The following is a 20,410-nucleotide window of genomic DNA, read 5'->3' as shown; positions in this document are numbered from 1 at the left end:
TCATGCTGCAGACATGCAGCATCATGTCCCACCCAGTCACATTATCCTGACACTAGGCCAACAGGTCCTAACACTAACCTCTTAATGCTGAGCACCAAGTGATATAGCTGATAATACCATTTTTATAAGTCTTTGGTTTGACTCGGCCAGGATTCAAATCTGCAAACTGCCACATCCAAGACTCTAACCACTTAGGCCACTGGAATGGTCCAATTGACTGTCAACAACTGCCATGATATTGTGCCCACAAAGATATATCAGAATGTAAATAAAACCAAGGTATGTTAAATACAACTAATATAAAAAACTGTAACTATCAAGTATAATGCAAATTTTCAATTACTGTAACCTTCATCCCAAGGTCAAAGGGGAGATCATGTTTCATAGAATCAATTGTCTTAGCTTCATAATGATCCATTTCAAATAAATTAATGATAGGGTTCAGCAAATACAAATGAAGAAAAATCTTGAACAAAAACCTTAAACTGTTGATGATGCCACCACTAAAGCTGACACAATGTGACTGAAGAAAATATAGCTTTCATACAAGATCCACCTTGTGCATTATAAGTCAGCACACTGGGTATAATACACATAATGTAATTTAACAAGCAGATCCAATCAACTGTAAATAGGTACAGTGTCAGCACAATGGGTATAATATGCATAATGTAATTTAACAAGGAGATCCAATCAACTGTAAATAGGTACAGTGTAACTTCACGTATGTAATAACTGGTACTAATCATCAGCAACTTGTGGTCCCTTTCTTTGCGATATTGTCAGGAATACTTGTGGTCCCTTTCTTTGCAATATTGTATGGAATACTTGTGGTCCCTTTCTTTGCAATATTGTCAGGAATACTTGTGGTCCCTTTCTTTGCGATATTGTCACGAATGCTTGTGGTCCCTTTCTTTGCAATATTGTCAGGAATAATTGTGGTCCCTTTCTTTGTGATATTGTCAGGAATACATGTGGTCCCTTTCTTTGCAATATTGTCAGGAATACTTATAAACCACATTTTATGATTGTTGTCTTATAACATTTAAGTAAACTACCACACAAATACAATTTTGGAAATTATACACCTTAAGTGTGCTTATTTCAATAAACTCATTTTCTCCCATTTATACTTAGATGAACTTGCCACTGTTTTAGCACCAACAACACTGCCAACAGCATAGCTAGGTATGCACAGACTACACTACCAACAGCATAGCTAGGTATGCACAAACTACACTGCCAACAACATAGCTAGGTATGCACAAACAACACTGCCAACAGCATAGCTAGGTATATGCACAGATACAAAAGCTTTAACCTATGAAAAGAAATACATTTATGAGCCCTACCAGAATGCACCTACCAGAATGCCTGAAATGAACTGAATGCAAACCCTGACCATGGTGTGATGACTAATGGATGGAAGGACAATGGTCATATGCTCCAAATTGTTGCTGTGGTGCCTAAATACCAAAATACCATGTTCCGAACTTCTAGGGGTCATCCACACCCACATCCCCCACTGCCCAAGGCCTCTGATATTATGTTCATCATCACAAACTCATATAGCAGACTGTAAACAGATTTGTTGGCCAAGCGGTTATGCTAAGGTAAGGTTATGAAATTGTCACATTTTATTCTCAGGTTTCTCTCAAGATGGGGTCCTACAAATCAACACGTGTTCCTGGGTGGAGCCATGGAACAGCCTGACAGTAAGGGAGAAGAAGGGAGTTCAGTATCTGTACAAAAAGAACTGTGACTGCAAGGTAAGTTATAAACAGTCATGACAAGGAAACTAATCATACTGGGTAATTTCTAAACTGATATCATTCATTGCAAAGAAAGTTCTCAAACTGGGTAATTTCTAAACAGACATCAAACTTAGTAAAGTAACTTCTCTTACTGGATAAATTATATACAATCATCATACATGTCATGGAACATTTTCATCTTGGGTAATTTATAAACCGACATCATACATGGCATGGAAAGTTTTCATCTTGGGTAATTTATCAACAGTCATCATACATGGCATGGAAAGTTTTCATCTTGGGTAATTTATCAACAGTCATCATACATGACATAGAAAGTTTTCATCCTGGGTAATTTATCAACAGTCATCATACATGGCAAGGAAATGTTTCATCTTGGGTATTTTATCAACAGTCATCATACACGGCAAGGAAACTTTTCATCTTGGGTAATTTATGAATAGACATCATACATGGCATGGAAAGTTTTCATCCTGGATAATTTATCATCATACATGGCATGGAAAGTTTTCATCTTGGGTAATTTATCAACAGTCATCATACATGACATGGAAAGTTTTCATCCTGGATAATTTATCAACAGTCATCATACATGGCAAGGAAATGTTTCATCTTGGGTAATTTATCAACAGTCATCATACACGGCAAGGAAACTTTTCATCTTGGGTAATTTATGAATAGACATCGTACATGGCATGGAAAGTTTTCATCCTGGATAATTTATCAACAGTCATCATACACGGCAAGGAAATGTTTCATCTTGGGTAATTTATAAATAGACATCATACATGGCATGGAAAATTTGTTATTGCTGATACTTCTACATGTATGGTCTTATGATCTCTAGTTGGTCCTAAATCAAAATGGTTCCAATCTGTTGCCCAATATGGCCACTATGGCAGCAATATTGAAAATCTTGCTCTCACAACTTTATCTGAACAGAAAGTCATATTGATATGGGGTTTTAACCAAAAGACTTCTTATGATGTTCAGTTGGTATTAAATGAAGATGATGCTGACCAGATGTCCAATATGGCTACCACAGCAGCCATCTTGAAAATCTATTTATTGTTATTCCTAAATGGAAAGTCTTTTTTTGAAAATTGTTATCTTTATTCCTCCCTAATGGATGACTATAACAACATGGGATTATCACCAGTAGACTGGTGACACCTAGTTGGTCCTAAATAAAAATTGTGCCAGTCATACATCCAATATGGCTGCCACAACTATTTTAAAAATTGTATTTTCCCTACCCCCAGCCAGTGGATGATCATTGTGTTATGGGGTTATTACTCAAAAAGATTCTACATTTTGTTATCTTTTATTATCACAACTACATTTCAAAGAAGAAAAATAAAATGCATGAAAGAATGGAATATAACAAAAAATAGAATTATTCCCAAGTGCAATATTTATGTATGTATATTTATTCAGAAACATCACTGCAAATGAAAAAGTTATACAGATATAGAAGATCTCATTAAGTCTGGATACATTTTTCTGTATGAATCAGTAAGGTGTAATATTTAAGTAATTCAAAGTACATTTATTTCAAGATATTCCAATATTTGCAAAGTAAATTTAACTGGGTCATTCCCAGGGCACTATGTACATTGTATCTTATCTGGGTCATTCCCAGGGCACTATGCACATTGTATCTTATCTGGGCCATTCCCAGGGCAATAAGCACATGTTTCTTGTCTGAGCCATTTCCAGGGCAATAAGCACATGTATCTTGTCTGAGTCATTCCTAGGGCACTATGCACATTGTATCTTTCTAACACTACCATGTAAATTTGGTATACACTGAAGTAGCTCTCCTCAAGAGAGTTCAAATACACATAGCTAACCGAGTTATACTCATCCAATAAAGACTATATTATTTATTATTATTATTATTATTATTATTATTATTATTGTTATCAATAATATTTAATTTTGACAGGTGGTGATATCACATGGTCCAATGTTTATTGAAAGCGCCAGCGATGTGGGAAAAACATGTTCATGGAATGTTTGGACAGACACAGACCAATGTTATGATCATCACAGCCTGTGTGTGCGAGACATTAATGCTGGCGAGTGCAGGTGGAGCAAAAATAAACATTTCAGAAACTGCATCAAAGTTCAACAGAGACGCTGGGGAATGGAACCCTGATTTTCTTCCCCTGATACAAGAACATTTATTTATTATATGTACATATCCATGTTGTCAAAAAAATATACTTTTGTGATACTGCCACTTTTAATATTACTGGTATGTTTTTATGAACAAGTCCAAAATTGTGGTTTTTATCATTCATGTACATTGTTACTATGTATAAAATAAATATTTACATCTTATAATTTTTCTAATGGAAAAAACATTCTATTTTGAAATATGTATGTTACAAGTATGTGTGACAAATGTAGGGCAAACAAAACAAACTATTCCAAATAAATTTGTTGAAAGAAAACAGATCATTCATATCTACATCCAATGTTCTTTCTGCTTCTGAATCCATAATTTTCAATAAAATACCATGATCAAATCTATGTTGTGTCAATCTATTAACAGAAACAGTGAGATTATCTTCTGTTGAGGTAATAAAGAATGTATTGTATATACCGTATATAATCGTGTATAAGCCAAAAATTTTAGGAAAAAAATAATGCCTGGAATAAGGGGGGTCAGCTTATCTGCAGGCCAAGGTCCAAGTCTGAAATTTTTAACGTTTTTTTCCCTCGATTTCCAGTATTTATTGTTTCTGTCGATCGCCGAAGATGAGATCACATGCCTAATGATGCCACATGGCTCATAAGATTTGTGCTGTCATGAAGTGAAACAAATATTTTTTTTCTAATTTAATTGGTAGGATAATGAATGAAAAACATGTTTTAACATACTTGACGTCTATTTGACAGATGTCCATCCATCAGAAAATGCAGCCATATGTGTTATTTGAACCATGGTGGTACGTGTATTTTCCAAAAGAACCACCATATTAGTAATCTCCAGTCAAGCATTTAACTGTCAGCTAATCAGTAATCATTAAACTCTACGGTATCGTACAAATGCACACTAGCTTATTTCAGTGTAAATGTGAAAAGAATCTATATATATATATATATATATATATATATATATATATATATATATATATATATATATATATATATATATATATATATATGTATGTATGTATATATATAGAACAATAGTGAGAGGCTCCATAGGGGTTTGTTGCACGCATGCTTAGGAAGGATAAATAACAAGACAATATACGAGTCAGCGTGAATAATTGTAAAACAATATAATTTGTGGGATTTCTTTGACAGGTGTTTTAGAAGTAATCGGCAGCCACAGTTTATATACTACTGTTGTTTAGTTGTTTGTAAAGCTTAGTGGTTTGTTAGCGGTAGAGTGTTGTACAATAGCTACCATATGCTTCATCTGTGGTAAATGCCTCGGGGATAATATGTTTGTTTTGTTGCACAATGCCAATGACTTTACTAATACATGCCAACTCTCAGATGTATTGTTTAATGAGATATGGTAGTGGACATGGTTTCTGCTCAAAGTTATAAACTGTCACAATACTTGAATAATGTCCACGCTGAAACCAATCATATTTTGATCAATTGAATCACACTACCAGTAGTTTTAAAAAAACACACAAATAAACAGCAATGATAAATAATTATCAAATACAAATTGATAACCAACCACACATGGAAATAATTACAGGATAAGGTATATAAATAGTATACTACCACCATAAGAAATTATTTCAGTTTAATCTCTCTAGAAGTTTATATTCAATTCAATCAGATAAAATGAATAGTGTTGGAAGTAAAAGAAAGCATTATGCTTATGATGCAGCATTCAAACTTAAAGATATTGAATATACAGAAGCAAAAAACTATGCTGCAGCACGTGAATTTTTTGTGAATGAGAAGCAAGTACGGGAATGTCGGAAAAGCAAAGCAGCATTAGAAGAAATGCCAAAATCCAAGAAGGCTCGTCGGACTGGGATTGCCTCTTTCTCTGAATTGGAGAAAGAACTTGGTGATTTTGTAAGTGAACATCGACAAAATGGATACATTGTCACATGAACTGCAATTCATCTATGTGCTTTGCAGATGGCGAAAAATGATAAATGTAAGTTGGCAGATTCAAAATTTGTTGCATCAGCCGGCTGGTGTTCTCGTTTTATGAACCGGAATGGTTTCTGCCTCAGGCAGTGAATGAAGATAGCACAAAAGCTACCAAAAGACTTGGAAGAAAAAATTGAATCATTTTAGCAGTTCATCATTAAATGCAGAAAGGAGTGCTCATTTGAACTATCACAAATTGGAAATATGGATGAGATGCCTATGACCTTTGACTTACCAAGCAATAAAACAGTCAATGCTGTTGGTGAGAAAACTATTCTGATAAAAACGAATGGCCATGAAAAAACGCATTTCACGGTTGTATTGGCCTGTTTGGCTGATGGATCAAAGCTGCCTCCTGTCATCATTTTTAAAAGGAAGATGCTGCTAAAAAGCATGAAATTTCCTGAATGTGTCATTGTTTGTGCACAGTGAAAGGGATGGATGGACGCAAATGGAACAATTGAATGGTTGGAGAAAGTATGGAACAAGAGACCAGGTGCAATTCTTCAGAAATCTTCAATGCTCATATGGGATATGTTTCGTGCACACAAAACCGATGAAGTGAAAAAAGCTGCAAAGAAAATGAAAACAACACTGGCTGTGATACCAGGAGGTTTAACGTCAGTGTTACAACCTCTTGATGTCTGCCTTAACAAACCTTTTAAGGACAAGTTATGAAAGATGTGGGCAGAATGAGTTTGTTCAGGGGCTGTGAAAATGACAAAAGGCGGGAATTTAATGAGGCTGGACATCGATTTGGTCTCCAAGTGGGTAAAAGAAGCGTGGGACTCAATTCCATTGGAAATGATTGCAAAATCATTCAGGAAGTGCTGTATCAGCAATGCCATGGATGGAACAGAGGATGATGCTATATTTCAATCTGACATTGACGAGGAGAGCGAGAAGGAGAACGACACACTATCGGATGACCATGATGACAATGACAACATATATGATGAAAGCACACCCGTAACAGAAGCCGAGTTTCGTGAACTGTTTGGCAAGTCTGATACAGAGCCAGATTTTGATGGATTCTAAAAGTGATAGAACTTTTATAATTCATGATTTTAGAATGAAGATTAATTAAATTTCCATTAAGACTTAACACTTTAGAATTGTTTTTATTTCAACATATAAATTAGCTTTCTTACTTTCATTTTATTTAATAATGTGATTTGCCTAAATAAACATATTCAGAACTCACTTTGTGCATCTTGTGATGTACCGGTAGTCTAGAAATTATGGGTCGGCTTATATGCGGGTCATGCACTTTATAACAGTTTTACCAATTCAGTTTGGGGGGTCGGCTTATACGCCAACTTGCTTATACGCGAGTATATACGGTAGTCTTTTGAAGGAAAACAATATTAAAGTGTCTCATCATCTTTTAGGTTGTTCTTAACTGATCCATGTGAAGAGGATAAGTTAAAAAAACACAAAAGATGTACCATATTTACCCACCTAAAAGTCAAGTCAAACTGCAAACAGCAAAGATCCTGATCTGCTGATACAGCATGCATCTTTTAATCAGGGTCAATGTTGTTTATTCTACTGATTACTGATAACATACTACATAGACCTAGATCTGCCTGTACATTATGTGATGGGAGATCTGGGTCTGTATAGTTTGCAGCTGCAAATGTCTTATAATCAAGTACATATGGTACTGTTACTAGCATTCTGGGAAATGGACATACACAAAATTGCAGTTTTTTACTTTGTGTAATACATCTAATGCCATTTAAAGCTCTCTCCCTGTATACATGTCCAAAGCTGCTTTTATTGTCAACTTGTTGATCTGCTTATATATATATATATATATATATATATATATATATATATATATATATATATATATATATATATATATATATATAAAGACAAAATTATCATATATGACTTTCCAGTGAAACCCAAATGACAGTATGCTTTTGTTCTCTGTAACCTTTTTGAATTCATAATACTGGAAAGCATCATTAAATTGCTCAACAAGATTTTTAGTTATGATAGCTCATATCACAGTTCTGTTTAAAGTCCCAATGACAAACACCAACTTTAAACTTTCATAAGAAATGTGGTTATTGTACACTCTAAATTAGTTAATACTGGCATATTCTGAGACAATTTCATTCATATGGTGATTTATGAGTAATAAACAAGACATGTGTCAATCAAATAGGTTAAAATTTTCTATTCGTGAAATGAAAGCATTTGTCAGTTTGTATGAAGTTTACATTGATAATCAGCTGACATTTTTGCTACATCACTGACTGGTTCTTTAATACTTATTCACTTAAAAACACAATTTCAAACTTGGTTCCAGTCCTTGAGGATACAGAGAACCAGTCTAAGAAGAATAACACTACAAAAATGGCAAGTGATGGCTATTGTGAAACCTTCTTGAGATTATCAAACACTATTTTAGTAGCACTAAACTTGCAATAATGTCAATTACTAGAAATAGTTTAACATAAAATAATTCAACTTTAAATGCAGGATTTTGAAAGAAAAACAAGTTTATCAATGTAATTTCAATCATGAAAAAATGTGCACTCTTGAATTGTTCATCCATCTATCATCAACTATGTACAGTAAAATTCATACACGTGGGCAGCCTTAGTAAAAGTCACCATTTTCTCATTGACAGCAGACATATTCATTTTAAATTGACCTCAATACATATATTGACATTGGGGTATTCAATAATATTACATAATTACTTGTTGACTTACACTTTTTATCACTATTATTATGGTCAATATGACTAGAATGCCATATTTCAGCTCTGTGTTAATTCTGGCCAAAGTTGACAAAGAAAGTCTTGTGTTTAACTCTGCTTTGCTCATAACACTGTTACAGAGATCCTAAAATTAATAATTATAATGCGTTAATATTGATTTGGATTTATAACACTAAACATCTTTAAGTCCTCTTTTTTTAAACAGTGTTAGGAACAAATAAAACATTCTTTTATTTTAGAAAGCAAACTGAATGCTTTGATAAATGTGAACAAAACATGCATTTGGAAGATGTGTCAAAAACATGCATTTGAAAGATGTGTCCAAGATATGTGCATTTTTGAGGACATATCCAAAATATGTGCATTTGGAGGTTGAGTCCAAAATATGTGCATTTGGAAGATGTGTCTAAAATATGTGCATTTGGAGGATGTGACCAAAATATGTGCATTCAAAAGACAGATCCAAAATATGTACATTTGGAGGATGTGTCCAAAATATGTGCATTTGGAGGGCATGTCCAAAATATTAGCATTTGGAGGATGTGTCCAAAATGTGTACATTTGGAGGATGTGTCCAAAATATTTGCTTTTGGAGGATGTGTCCAAATATGTGCATTTGGTTGGCATGTCCAAAATATGTGCATTTGAAAGACATCCAAAATATGTGCAATTGGAGGGCATGTCCAAAACATGTGCATTTGGAGGATGTATCCAAAATATGTGCATTTAGAGGTTGTGTCCAAAATATGTGCATATGGAGGGCATGTCCAAAATATGTGCATTTGAAAGACATATCCAAAATATGTGCATTTGGAGGATGTGTCCAAAATATGTGCATTTGGAGAGCATGTCCAAAATATGTGCACTTGGAGGATGTGTCCAAAATTTGGAAGATGTGTCCAAAACATGTGCATTTGGAGGACATGTCCAAAATATGTACATTTGAGGATGTGTCCAAAATTTGAAAGATGTGTCTAAAATATGTGCATTTGAAGGGTGTGTCCAAAATATATACATTTACAGGATGTGTCCAGAACAAATGCATTTGAAGGACATGTCCAAAATATATTCATATGGAGTATGTGTCAGAAATTTGGAAGATGTGTCTAAAATATGTGCATTTGAAGGATGTTCCAAGATATGTGCATTTGGAGAACATGTCAAAAATATGTACATTTGGAGGATGTGTCCAAAATACGTGCATTTGGAAGATGTGTCTAAAATATGTGCATTTGGAAGACATATCGAAAATATGTGCTTTTGGAAGATGTGTCTAAAATATGTGCATTTTGAGGATGTGTCCAAAAATGTATATTCAACGATGTGTGCAAAATATGTGCATTTGGAGAATGTGTCTAAAAGATGTGCATTTTAAGGATGTGTCCAAAAATGTGTATTCAAAGATGTGTCCAAAATATATGCATATGGAGAATGTGTCCAAAATGCATGCATTTAAATTAAACAGGACAACAACAAAATAATTGTCATCTGTAGCAACTGGGTGGAGCCAAGATGAAACTTAATATCTTAACAATGGAGCCAAGATAAAATTTAATATCTTAACAATGGAACCAAGGTGAAAGAAACTTAATATCTTAACTATGGAGCCAGGATGAAACTTAATATATTAACAATGGAGCCAAGGTGAAAGAAACTAAATATCTTAACTATGGAGCCAAGGTGAAACTTAATATCTTAACAATGGAGCCAAGGTGAAAGAAACTAAATATCTTAACTATGGAGCAAGGTGAAACTTAATATCTTAACAATGGAGCCAAGGTGAAACTTAATATCTTAACAATGGAGCCAAGGTGAAAGAAACTAAATATCTTAACAATGGAACCAGGATGAAACTTAATATATTAACAATGGAGCCAAAGTGAAACTTAACATCTTAACAATGCAGTCAAGGTGAAAGAAACTTATTATCTTAACAATGGAGCCAAGGTGAAACAATATCTTAACAATGGAGCCAAGGTGAAACTTAATATCTTAACAATAGATCCAAGGTGAAACTTAATATCTTAACAATGGAGCCAAGGTGAAACTCAATATCTTAACAATGGAGCCAAGGTGAAACTTAATATCTTAACAATGGAGCCAAGGTGAAACTTAATATCTTAACAATGGAGCCAAGGTGAAACTTAATATCTTAACAATGGAGCCTGGATGAAACTTAATATCTTAACAATGGAGCCAAGGTGAAACTTAATATCTTAACATTGGAGCCAAGGTGAAAGAAACTTAATATCTTAACAATGGATCCAAGGTGAAAGAAAATTAATATCTTAACAATGGAGCCAAGGTGAAAATTAATATCTTAACAATGGAGCCAAGGTGAAACTTAATATATTAACAATGGAACCAGGATGAAACGTAATGTATTAATAATGGAGCCAAAGTGAAACAATATCTTAACAATGGAGCCAAGGTGAAACTTAATATCTTAACAATGGAGCCAAGGTGAAAGAAACTTAATATCTTAACAATGGAGCCAAGGTGAAACTTGATATCTTAACAATGGAGCCAGGATGAAACTTAATATCTTAACAATGGAACCAGGAAGAAACCTAATATATTAACAATGGAGCCAAGGTGAAACTTAATATCTTAACAATGGAGCCAAGGTGAAAGAAACTAAATATCTTAACAATAGAGCCAAGGTGAAACTTAATATCTTAACAATGGAGCCAAGGTGAAACTTGATATCTTAACAATGGAGGCAAGGTGAAACTTAATATCTTAACAATAGAACCAAGGTGAAAGAAACTTAATATTTTAACAATGGAACCAGGAAGAAACTTAATGTCTTAACAATGGAGCTTAAGGTGAAACTTAATATGTTAACAATGGAACCAGGAAGAAACTTAATATCTTAACAATGGAGCCAAGGTGAAACTTAATATCTTAACAATAGAGCCAAGGTGAAACTTAATATCTTAACAATGGAGCCAGGATGAAACTTAATATCTTAACAATGGAACCAGGAAGAAACTTAATGTCTTAACAATGGAGCCAAGGTGAAACTTAATATCTTAACAATGGAGCCAGTTATTTCACACTTTAAAAATATATTAAGAAAACCTGCTTCAACAGTCGACTAAACTGTAAATGACTTTTTCCCTGACCACTAATTTTCATTTGATTCTGTAATTGCTTCAAAGCATAATTTGAAGTCCCAGTGAATTATCATACCTACATACATAGAAAATAAGGATCCTTCAGGACTCTTTCAGAAATGTATCCACACAGTCACCCCAAAAATGTAATTTGTTCTATGCAAGGAACAAATTTAAAAGACAAGAAAGTATTTAAATCAACAGTATTTGAAAACATTTAATTTCAATATTAAAAGCTTTTATTTTCATTTTTATTGCATCAGTCTTTAGGTCAAAGATTATTCTATAAATCCTTTGAATGGAACCTTTGGAGTAAATGTAACCTGCATCTGAAAAATGCTCAAGGCATGTAATATCATTTCTTGGCAAAGGGAAAGAAAACTGAACTTAGAGAGAGAAAGAAAGAGATACAAAACAAAATGACCTATGGACAAAATCATTTTCTTCCTCATCTTAATTACTGTGGATACTTTCATTAAAAGAAATACTTGATCAAATGTATCTCAGTGACCTACACATTTGGCAAAGGCATGATAGTCTTGTACTAAACTTAAAATAAGGCATCATAGTCTTGTACTAAACTTAAAATAAGGCATCATAGTCTTGTACTAAACTTAAAATAAGGCATCATAGTCTTGTGCTAAACTTAAAATAAGGCTTCTTTTTACCCAATGTATAAGACATTAAAAACCATTTGGGAAAGTGCATGTTCAATAACTTAGATATTTGGAAGAAATAATTTTTCTTAAGATCAATAGGTTTCTTCTTTATCCCAATTACAAACCATCCACAAAGTTTTGATCTATGTTTGCTGTGTTGAACTTACATTTTTCTGTGGAAAACATTTTGTTTTCCTTCTTTTATTTATATAATGTTGTGAGAAATAAATTGGCAAAACAGACAGACTGATGGATGGACAACCATAAAATAATAAGTATGGTGTAAAAAATGGGCTTAATACAAATTGCTGCCAAATTGACAGTAGCTTGTAATATTCTGATGTTACATTAGTACCACTCTTGAACAGCACACCTGACCAATGACATCCAGCCTTTTATGGACAGAAACCTCTGACACAGATGAATAAATGTTTAAAAGTACCCTCTAGGATGTCCACCTCTCTAACATAGCCAGTGGCCAGCATATTAGTGCAACAAATGTCAAACATCCCTCATGAGCTAGCACATAATGGGGTTTATAGGTGGAAATCTCACTACATCATATTTGTCAGTTTCTAAATTCAACATACTGACATTTATTTTAACATGCCAACATATATACAACTTCAATCACAAGAAAGAGATAAGTAATGCAATTATCTTTTTTTGCTTCTTTAGATGTTTGGTTTAGCTGTTTTATAATTACTGGTATAATTACCAATAACAGTCATCAAGATGCCCAATTAATAAAAATATCACTCACACATTTTTAATGTTTATGGAAAAGTATTTTTTATCCAGAAACCACCGAATATTAACAATAACTGTACAACCACCCAATATTAACAATAACTGTACAACCACCCAATATTAACAATAACTGTACAATCACCCAATATTAACAATAACTGTACAACCACCGAATATTAACATTAACTGTACAACCACCAAATATTAACAATAACTGTACAACCACCCAATATTAACAATAAATGTACAACCACCAAATATTAACAATAACTGTACAACCACCAAATATTAACAATAACTGTACAACCACCAAATATTAACAATAACTGTACCACATTAGGCAAAATTTGCATTTACAGAATATGCTTTACTGCTGGGTGAACTACAAAGAAAAACACTAATTTTAAATTAATTTATGGATGAAGCAAAATTTAATGTCAATGGAATTGTTTTACACTTCAATTCTCAAAAGCATGCTGCTGCAAATCAGCTTTCTTTGGATCAATGGCTAAATATTTTCTATAAATAGTCCACAGTGATAAACTAGTGCAATATTATTTGGCAAATTAAATGTCAGCTCAATAGGTTATCCTACAGATTCTTGTGCTCAAAAAAATGAGCATTCACTCTGGATGACTCCAAAAAGAATCCATATCCAGTGTACTGGTCATAAATCAGAAGAACTTATGGTATGATAGGCCAGCCATTAGCACAAGTTAGTCATTGTTACTTGTCCTAAACTACTTGTAAGACTGACCTGAAACTTTATAAACATTCCATGGTTATTGATGGTTGTAAATGAAAATGGTACTACAACCAGTATGAACATCACAACGGCCATCTTAAAAATATTGTTATCCTCCTGAATGGATGGTCATATCAACATTGGGTTTTCATGAAAAGACTTCTTACAATGACTAGTTGGTACTAAATAAAAAATGGCTGATTTAAATATGATTGGCACAGGAGTAATCATGACAATCTTGTCATCACTATTACACCTGAATGGATGCTAATATAAACATGGGGTTTTCACGGCAAGACTTTTTTCTGATGTCTAGTTGGTACCAAATAAAAAAGGTGCCAATCTGTTGTCTAATATAGCCACATGGCAACAATGTTGAAAATCTTGTTATTGCTGTTCCTCCAGAATGGATTGTCCTACCATGTGGTTTTCACTAAATACTTTCTCATAAACAGTGATAATCTGACATCCAGTATGGCCACCAAGGCAGACATCTTAAAAAGTTATATTGATGTGTGTGTGTGTGGGGGGGGGTACCAGAAATTTTATATGATGTCAAATTTGTCTTAAATGAAAATGGTACCAATCTGACATACAATATGGCCAGCTATCTTGAAAATCTTGTTACTGCTACTCCTCTTGAATGGAAAATCATATCTTGAAAATGTTGTTATCTCTACTCCTCTCCAAACTGATGGCTGTATGAACATCGAGGTTTGACCAGTAGAATTGTTATTATGCTTAGTTGGTCCTAAATGAAAATGGTGCTAGTTATATATTCAATATGGTTGCTATGACACCTGTCTTAAAAATCTAGTTGTCACTACTCCCCTTGTATGGATGATCATTATGACATGGTGTTCTGCCATAAAACAACTAATGACATCTACTTGGTCCCCCCCCCAAAAAAATAGGGCCAAACTGACATCCAATATGTTTACCATAGGAACTAATTTGAAATTTTTTTTATCACTGAAGAATATCAGAAATGGTATCAACACCTAAAGTTAAAAAAAGAAATGGTCTTATCTTGAATTCTTGGAAAATCTTTTCGCCCAGTAGTGTGTCTGTCTCTTTGAGGGACCCATGTTTTTGTCTGACTATATCTATTATAGTCTTTATCAATGGTTTTATGCAAAACATTTGGTAACTGGTTCCCAGGGGCTAAATATATACTATCTGGAAACAGTCTTTAACACAAAAAGAACAAAATTTTCATGGAATCCATTCCTTGTTGGAAACTTGTATGCTTAATAATATTTTGCAACTTTAAGTGAATTTATAGAAGAAACTAATCAAAAATATTGACATGGGGCACAGAGTCATAACAGGACATAGTGACAGATGATATGATAACAGTTTGATATAGTGATAACAGGACATAGTGACAGATGATATGATAACATCTTGATATAGTGATAACAGGACATAGTGACAGATGATATGATGACAGCTTGATATAGTGATAACAGGACATAGTGACAGATGATATGATAACAGCTTGATATAGTGATAACAGGACATAGTGACAGATGATATGATGACAGCTTGATATAGTGATAACAGGACATAGTGACAGATGATATGATGACAGCTTGATATAGTGAGAGTAATACATCATGCCAGTGGGATATAGTGAAAGTGATGTTATGACTGCAGAACATAAACAGTGGCAATGTCTGCACAAACCATCTAATCCCTGGAGTCAGCCTCATTTTGAGACATATTCATTCTGTTGTTTTAAACTTAATTTTTATCTGTGAAAATCGATAGATTTTTGTGTGTCAAAGGTTTTTCATTTTTATATAATTTGTTGCTATATGTACTCGCTTATAAGTCAAGTCAAACTTCAAAGAATGATCCTGATCTGATCTAGTATACCGTGCCTGCAGCTCAGGGTCTATGTTATTGTTCTAATGATTGCTCCTAGCAAACTGCACTGACCCACATCTGCCAGCGCATTGTGCAATGGCAGATCTAGATCTGTTCAGTTTGCAGTTGAACGTGTCTTATAAGCAAGTATATACAGTGCATTTGGCAAGTTCTTTCCACAACTTCAGGAAAACATTTTACTATAAGTCTCAATATCAACTTACAGTGGCACTGGCATTATCCAAGATGTAAGGGGAGATAACCACCATAAGAAGTATGATATTTGCCTTCCTACATTTAGCCATACCTAGAGATTTTTGTTTTTCTGGAAAATATTTCAATGTAATTTTTAATACGTAATTGTCATTAAAAATGTGTAATAATTCCACAAAATCTGTAAAGGTTAGCATGACTAATAAATGCACACCAACAATGTCACATTCAAGGTCACCACCACAATAATGTACATTCAATCATTACCAGAAAAGTTAGCTCCCTTAGCACATATTGGAAGTTCTCCATTTCAGGTGTTTATTTTCTTCTCCTCAGTAGTCAAACTGAATAAAAGTGTATGTTGCATACCTGAAATTGATATATCACAGACAGTGAAGTAATAACCGTATACCAAGTATGCATATGGGCAAATTCAGAGAATATCATTATGTTCAACAAGGGTTTTAAAAGCCACTCCCCTTTTCCAAACAATGATTTTGAGACGTGCATTTAGTAAGGAATGTTTCAATATGAGTTTTGACCAGAAATGTGTGTGTGCACATATCATGGCCTTGGAAAGTCCAGTATGGAACATTTTCAAAACAACTGAATTTATATGAAATTCTTCACTGATATGGCGATATTATACATTTATTTGTGAATTTTAGGATAGCATTATCTGATACACAGAGAATCCTCCATGTGTCTGTCTAGCAATTAAACCACCTTCTCTGTAAGTCCTTAATGTTAGCTTTCTTCATAGATTCTCTTCACATCCACTGTATTTGCAGAGCTTTTTTCTGCATGAAATTAATGAGGAAATCCACTTAGCGATGTGCTGGAATCATTTTGAAAACTTGAAATGACTAATAAAAATAAGAGTCTTTAAGGAACTGACACCTACTCTGAAAAGATTTTCCATGAATTCACAAAAGATTTGTTTCATCTGTAGCTACTGAGTGTAGAAACCACCAATGATATTTCTGGGTGACAAGATTTTAAAGTCATCTGCTAAGGCACCCGTATCTGAGGAAAGATCTGCACCATTTTTTATTTAGAAGCAACTGGATGTCATAATTAATCTTCTGATGAAAACAGAATCTTGATAAACCTTTCTGTTTAGGAGTAGTGATAACAAGATGGCTACCTTCATAATGGAAATCAGATCAGCACTACTTTCATGTAACATCAACCAGACACCAGAATAAGTCTTGCAGTGTTGATATGACTTTCTATACAGGAGTAGTGATAACAATCTTTTCAAGATGGCAATCACATGTCAGATCAGCACTATTATCATGTAACATCAACCGGACACCATAACAAATCTTCTGGTAAAAACCCTGTGTTGCTATGATTCTACATGCCAGAGGAGTAATTATAACATTTTAAAGATGGCTACTGTTCAGATCAGTACCATTTTTATTTCATACAGTATGTCAAAGCCATACAGTTTTCATTTAGGACCAATTTAACACCATAAAATGTCCTCTGCTTAAATGCCCATGTTGATGACATTCCATTCAGAGAAGCAGTGATATAAAAAATTCAAGATGGCTGTCATGGTAACGTTATTGGATGTCAAACTGGCATAGTGTTCATTTACAACCAACCAGATATAACAAATCTGTTAGTAAAACCCCTTGCTGACAAGAGGAGTAGTGGTAAGATTTTCAAGATGACTGGAGACTGTGGTGGCTATAGTGAACATCTGAGATGTCATTTAGGACCAACCAGACATCAAACAAGGTCATACAAAATGACTGGAGACTGTGGTGGCTATATTGGATGTCTGAGATGTCATTTAGGACCAACAAGACATCATACAAGGTCTTCTGGTAAACAGCCCATGTTGGTATGACATTTTGTTCTGAAGGAGTATCAATACATATCTTTTCAATATGACTGCCATGAAAGCCATATTGGATGACAGAAACACACCATGTGCAATTAGATCAAGCTAGAAATCTTTCTGTGAACACCCTATGCTGATATGACCATCTATTCAGGAGAAGTAGCAATAATAAGGTTTTCAAGATGGCCACAGTGGTAGCAACAGTGAATGTACAAATGGCCACAGCAGAGGCCATACTGTGTGTTCAAGCAGTACCATTTGCATTTAGGACCAGCTAGACCTTCCAATAAACATTATGGTTAAGTTTCATGGCAATCATCCAAGTAGTTTAGGAGGAGTAGCAATAAATAACTAGTGTTGATGGATGGATGACGATAAAGGTCATTCCATAAGCTGACCAGCAGAGTTAAATACATATTTCAATATAAATAAAGATAAAAAGTAAATTCTTTCTGGTGTTAAGTACAAAAATGCTACTTGAAATTCTAACATCAAAAGGCATTAAGTTAATAGCACAGATTTCTAACTACAATGAATTGATTGTTTCTATGGTTATTTTCAGTCATGCCAAATTTCCATTAAAATCCATTAGAAACAATCAATTCTACTCAGTCTTGCTGACTGCCAGATCAGTCTTTGTTACCATAGTCAATATAATATTAACACATGCCTTGACAATTGCACATCCCTCTTTTTGGTCAAAACTTGAATAAAAACAGCCACTTCTAAGCACATAACTTCATCCCAGCACCCCTCCCTGGATGGAATCAGCTGCTAAATTGCCTAAAATTTCAAGATTTCCTCAGAACCTACCACCATGCATGCCACTTAACTGTCTGGCTTAAATCTGATTCCAAACATGAGCTTACATTTCATTTTTCTTATTTGGTGTGAACATATTTGGAGATAGACTGAACTTCAAGAGTAGGGAGTGTCTGACAGTGCGATCCAACTCTTCTTGAATGAACATAAATGTGATGGAAAAGCTGTTAGGACGTAATTGTCATCATCAGTGTGCAGTAATTATGACATCATCAGTGCAATAATTATGACATCATTTGAGTGTGAGAATAATATCATTGATGTGTGATAATTATGACCAGCCTTATCCAAATGAAATTTACACAAATCTCAATATGTTGTTGTTGTTGTAGGGTTTAACACCATTTTTCAGCACATGATAGGCTATACATTGTGGCCAGTATTAATGGTGGAGGAAGAACCCAGGAAAACCCTGGAAAGAACCACTGATCCACGAGAAGCTATTGGCAAGCTTTCTCACATACACACATTAGCTGAATCCAAGCAGACAAAGGTGAGATATCAGTGATCCATAATGGACAGCACTTTAGATGACTCAGCCACTCGGGGCCCCCTCAATTATGTAAGTACATAGAGTGGGTACTTCATCGAATTTGTGGGACATAACCTACAAGTGTAATTGGAATAGTTGAACACTGAAATTTGCTGCAATAAAACCTATGATGCCCAATGTGGTATTTATATTCTGCTGTGGTATTTATATTCTGGTATTTATATTCACACCACTCATTCTGACACTGTGCCAATAGAATATATTTTCAATAACTTTTATACACAATTTTTCAAAATTTATAAAACAATTTTGATACCAAATTTTTACTTGAGTGATTACACATTCATAAGACCCAAGGAGATCTAGCATTACTAAATTGCCCTCAGGCAGATGAAATTGATGACAACCCCATTCTTCATGAAGAAATAGAAAGTGCAGTTAGGTCACTATAGAAAGGAAAGTCAGCCAGTGTTGACAACATACCAGCACAGCACATTCAAGCAGGTGGAGATGAGAGAATCACAGTCCTGACAACAAACTGCAACAAGATATGGCAGACAGGAGAATGGTCCACCACATGGACTCAGTCCTTGGTCATCATGCTCCCCAAGAAAGGAAACCTACAGCTATGCCAAAACTACAGAACCATCAGTCTGATCAGTCACCCAAGCAAAGTCATGCTGAAGATAATTTGATCAATATAAATTAACTTACTGTTCAGACATTTTATGTACATTTAAAATGACAGTACTTGAACAATGTGACAACAATCACTCAGATAGTCCTATAATCCAATGCACTGTCAACTAGCCTTGGTCACTGAGCCATTTGATGCATTCAGAAAGGCTTGATTACCAAAATGTCCGTTAAGACTTGGTCTCCTAATTAAGTTTTGTGCTGTTCACAAAATATCAAAATGAAATGAAAATAATTCAATTCATTCCAAAGCAGGGAGTAATACCCATTTTATTACATTATTATAAAGCATAATGTAATGCAATAGAAACTGAAATGAGAAGAGTGATAAATAAATTGTACTGCTATTTCTTTATTATTTGAAATAGAAAATTGGGATTGCAAGTAAAAGCTAGGATTTTAGGACTATTAGAACAGGGAAATGCTCAGATAAAGTATACCATATCTGGCCTGGTAACCACATTGAGGGTGATTTTCTGGTGAAAACCCCACACCAATGTGACTTTCCATTCAGAAGGAGTAGCAGCAACA

General features: G+C 34.3%; 2 protein-coding genes across 4 annotated transcripts in view; one reads left to right on the top strand and one right to left on the bottom strand.

The window, feature by feature from the left end:
* LOC149787548 (metalloproteinase inhibitor 4-like) overlaps window positions 1-4,313 on the top strand; it is a 28,915-nt gene extending 24,602 nt beyond the window's left edge. For both annotated transcript variants that reach the window (XM_089973690.1, XM_089973689.1), the window contains exons 5-6: window positions 1,648-1,769; window positions 3,724-4,313. In XM_089973690.1, coding sequence (XP_089829816.1) covers window positions 1,648-1,769; window positions 3,724-3,936 — 335 coding nt within the window. In that variant the 3' untranslated portion in view covers window positions 3,937-4,313. The remainder of the gene's footprint in view (window positions 1-1,647; window positions 1,770-3,723) is intronic.
* Window positions 1-20,410, bottom strand: part of LOC149787544 (synapsin-like) — a 406,386-nt gene that overhangs the window by 125,686 nt on the left and 260,290 nt on the right. The window lies entirely within an intron of this gene.

This window comes from Sinohyriopsis cumingii, chromosome 11, assembly GCF_028554795.1.
Source record: "Sinohyriopsis cumingii isolate HCF-2022 chromosome 11, ASM2855479v2, whole genome shotgun sequence".
Classification (NCBI taxonomy): Eukaryota; Metazoa; Mollusca; class Bivalvia; order Unionida; family Unionidae; genus Sinohyriopsis; species Sinohyriopsis cumingii.
The sequence above is the reverse complement of the archived record's forward strand: the minus strand, read 5'-3'. Positions and strand labels throughout refer to the sequence as shown.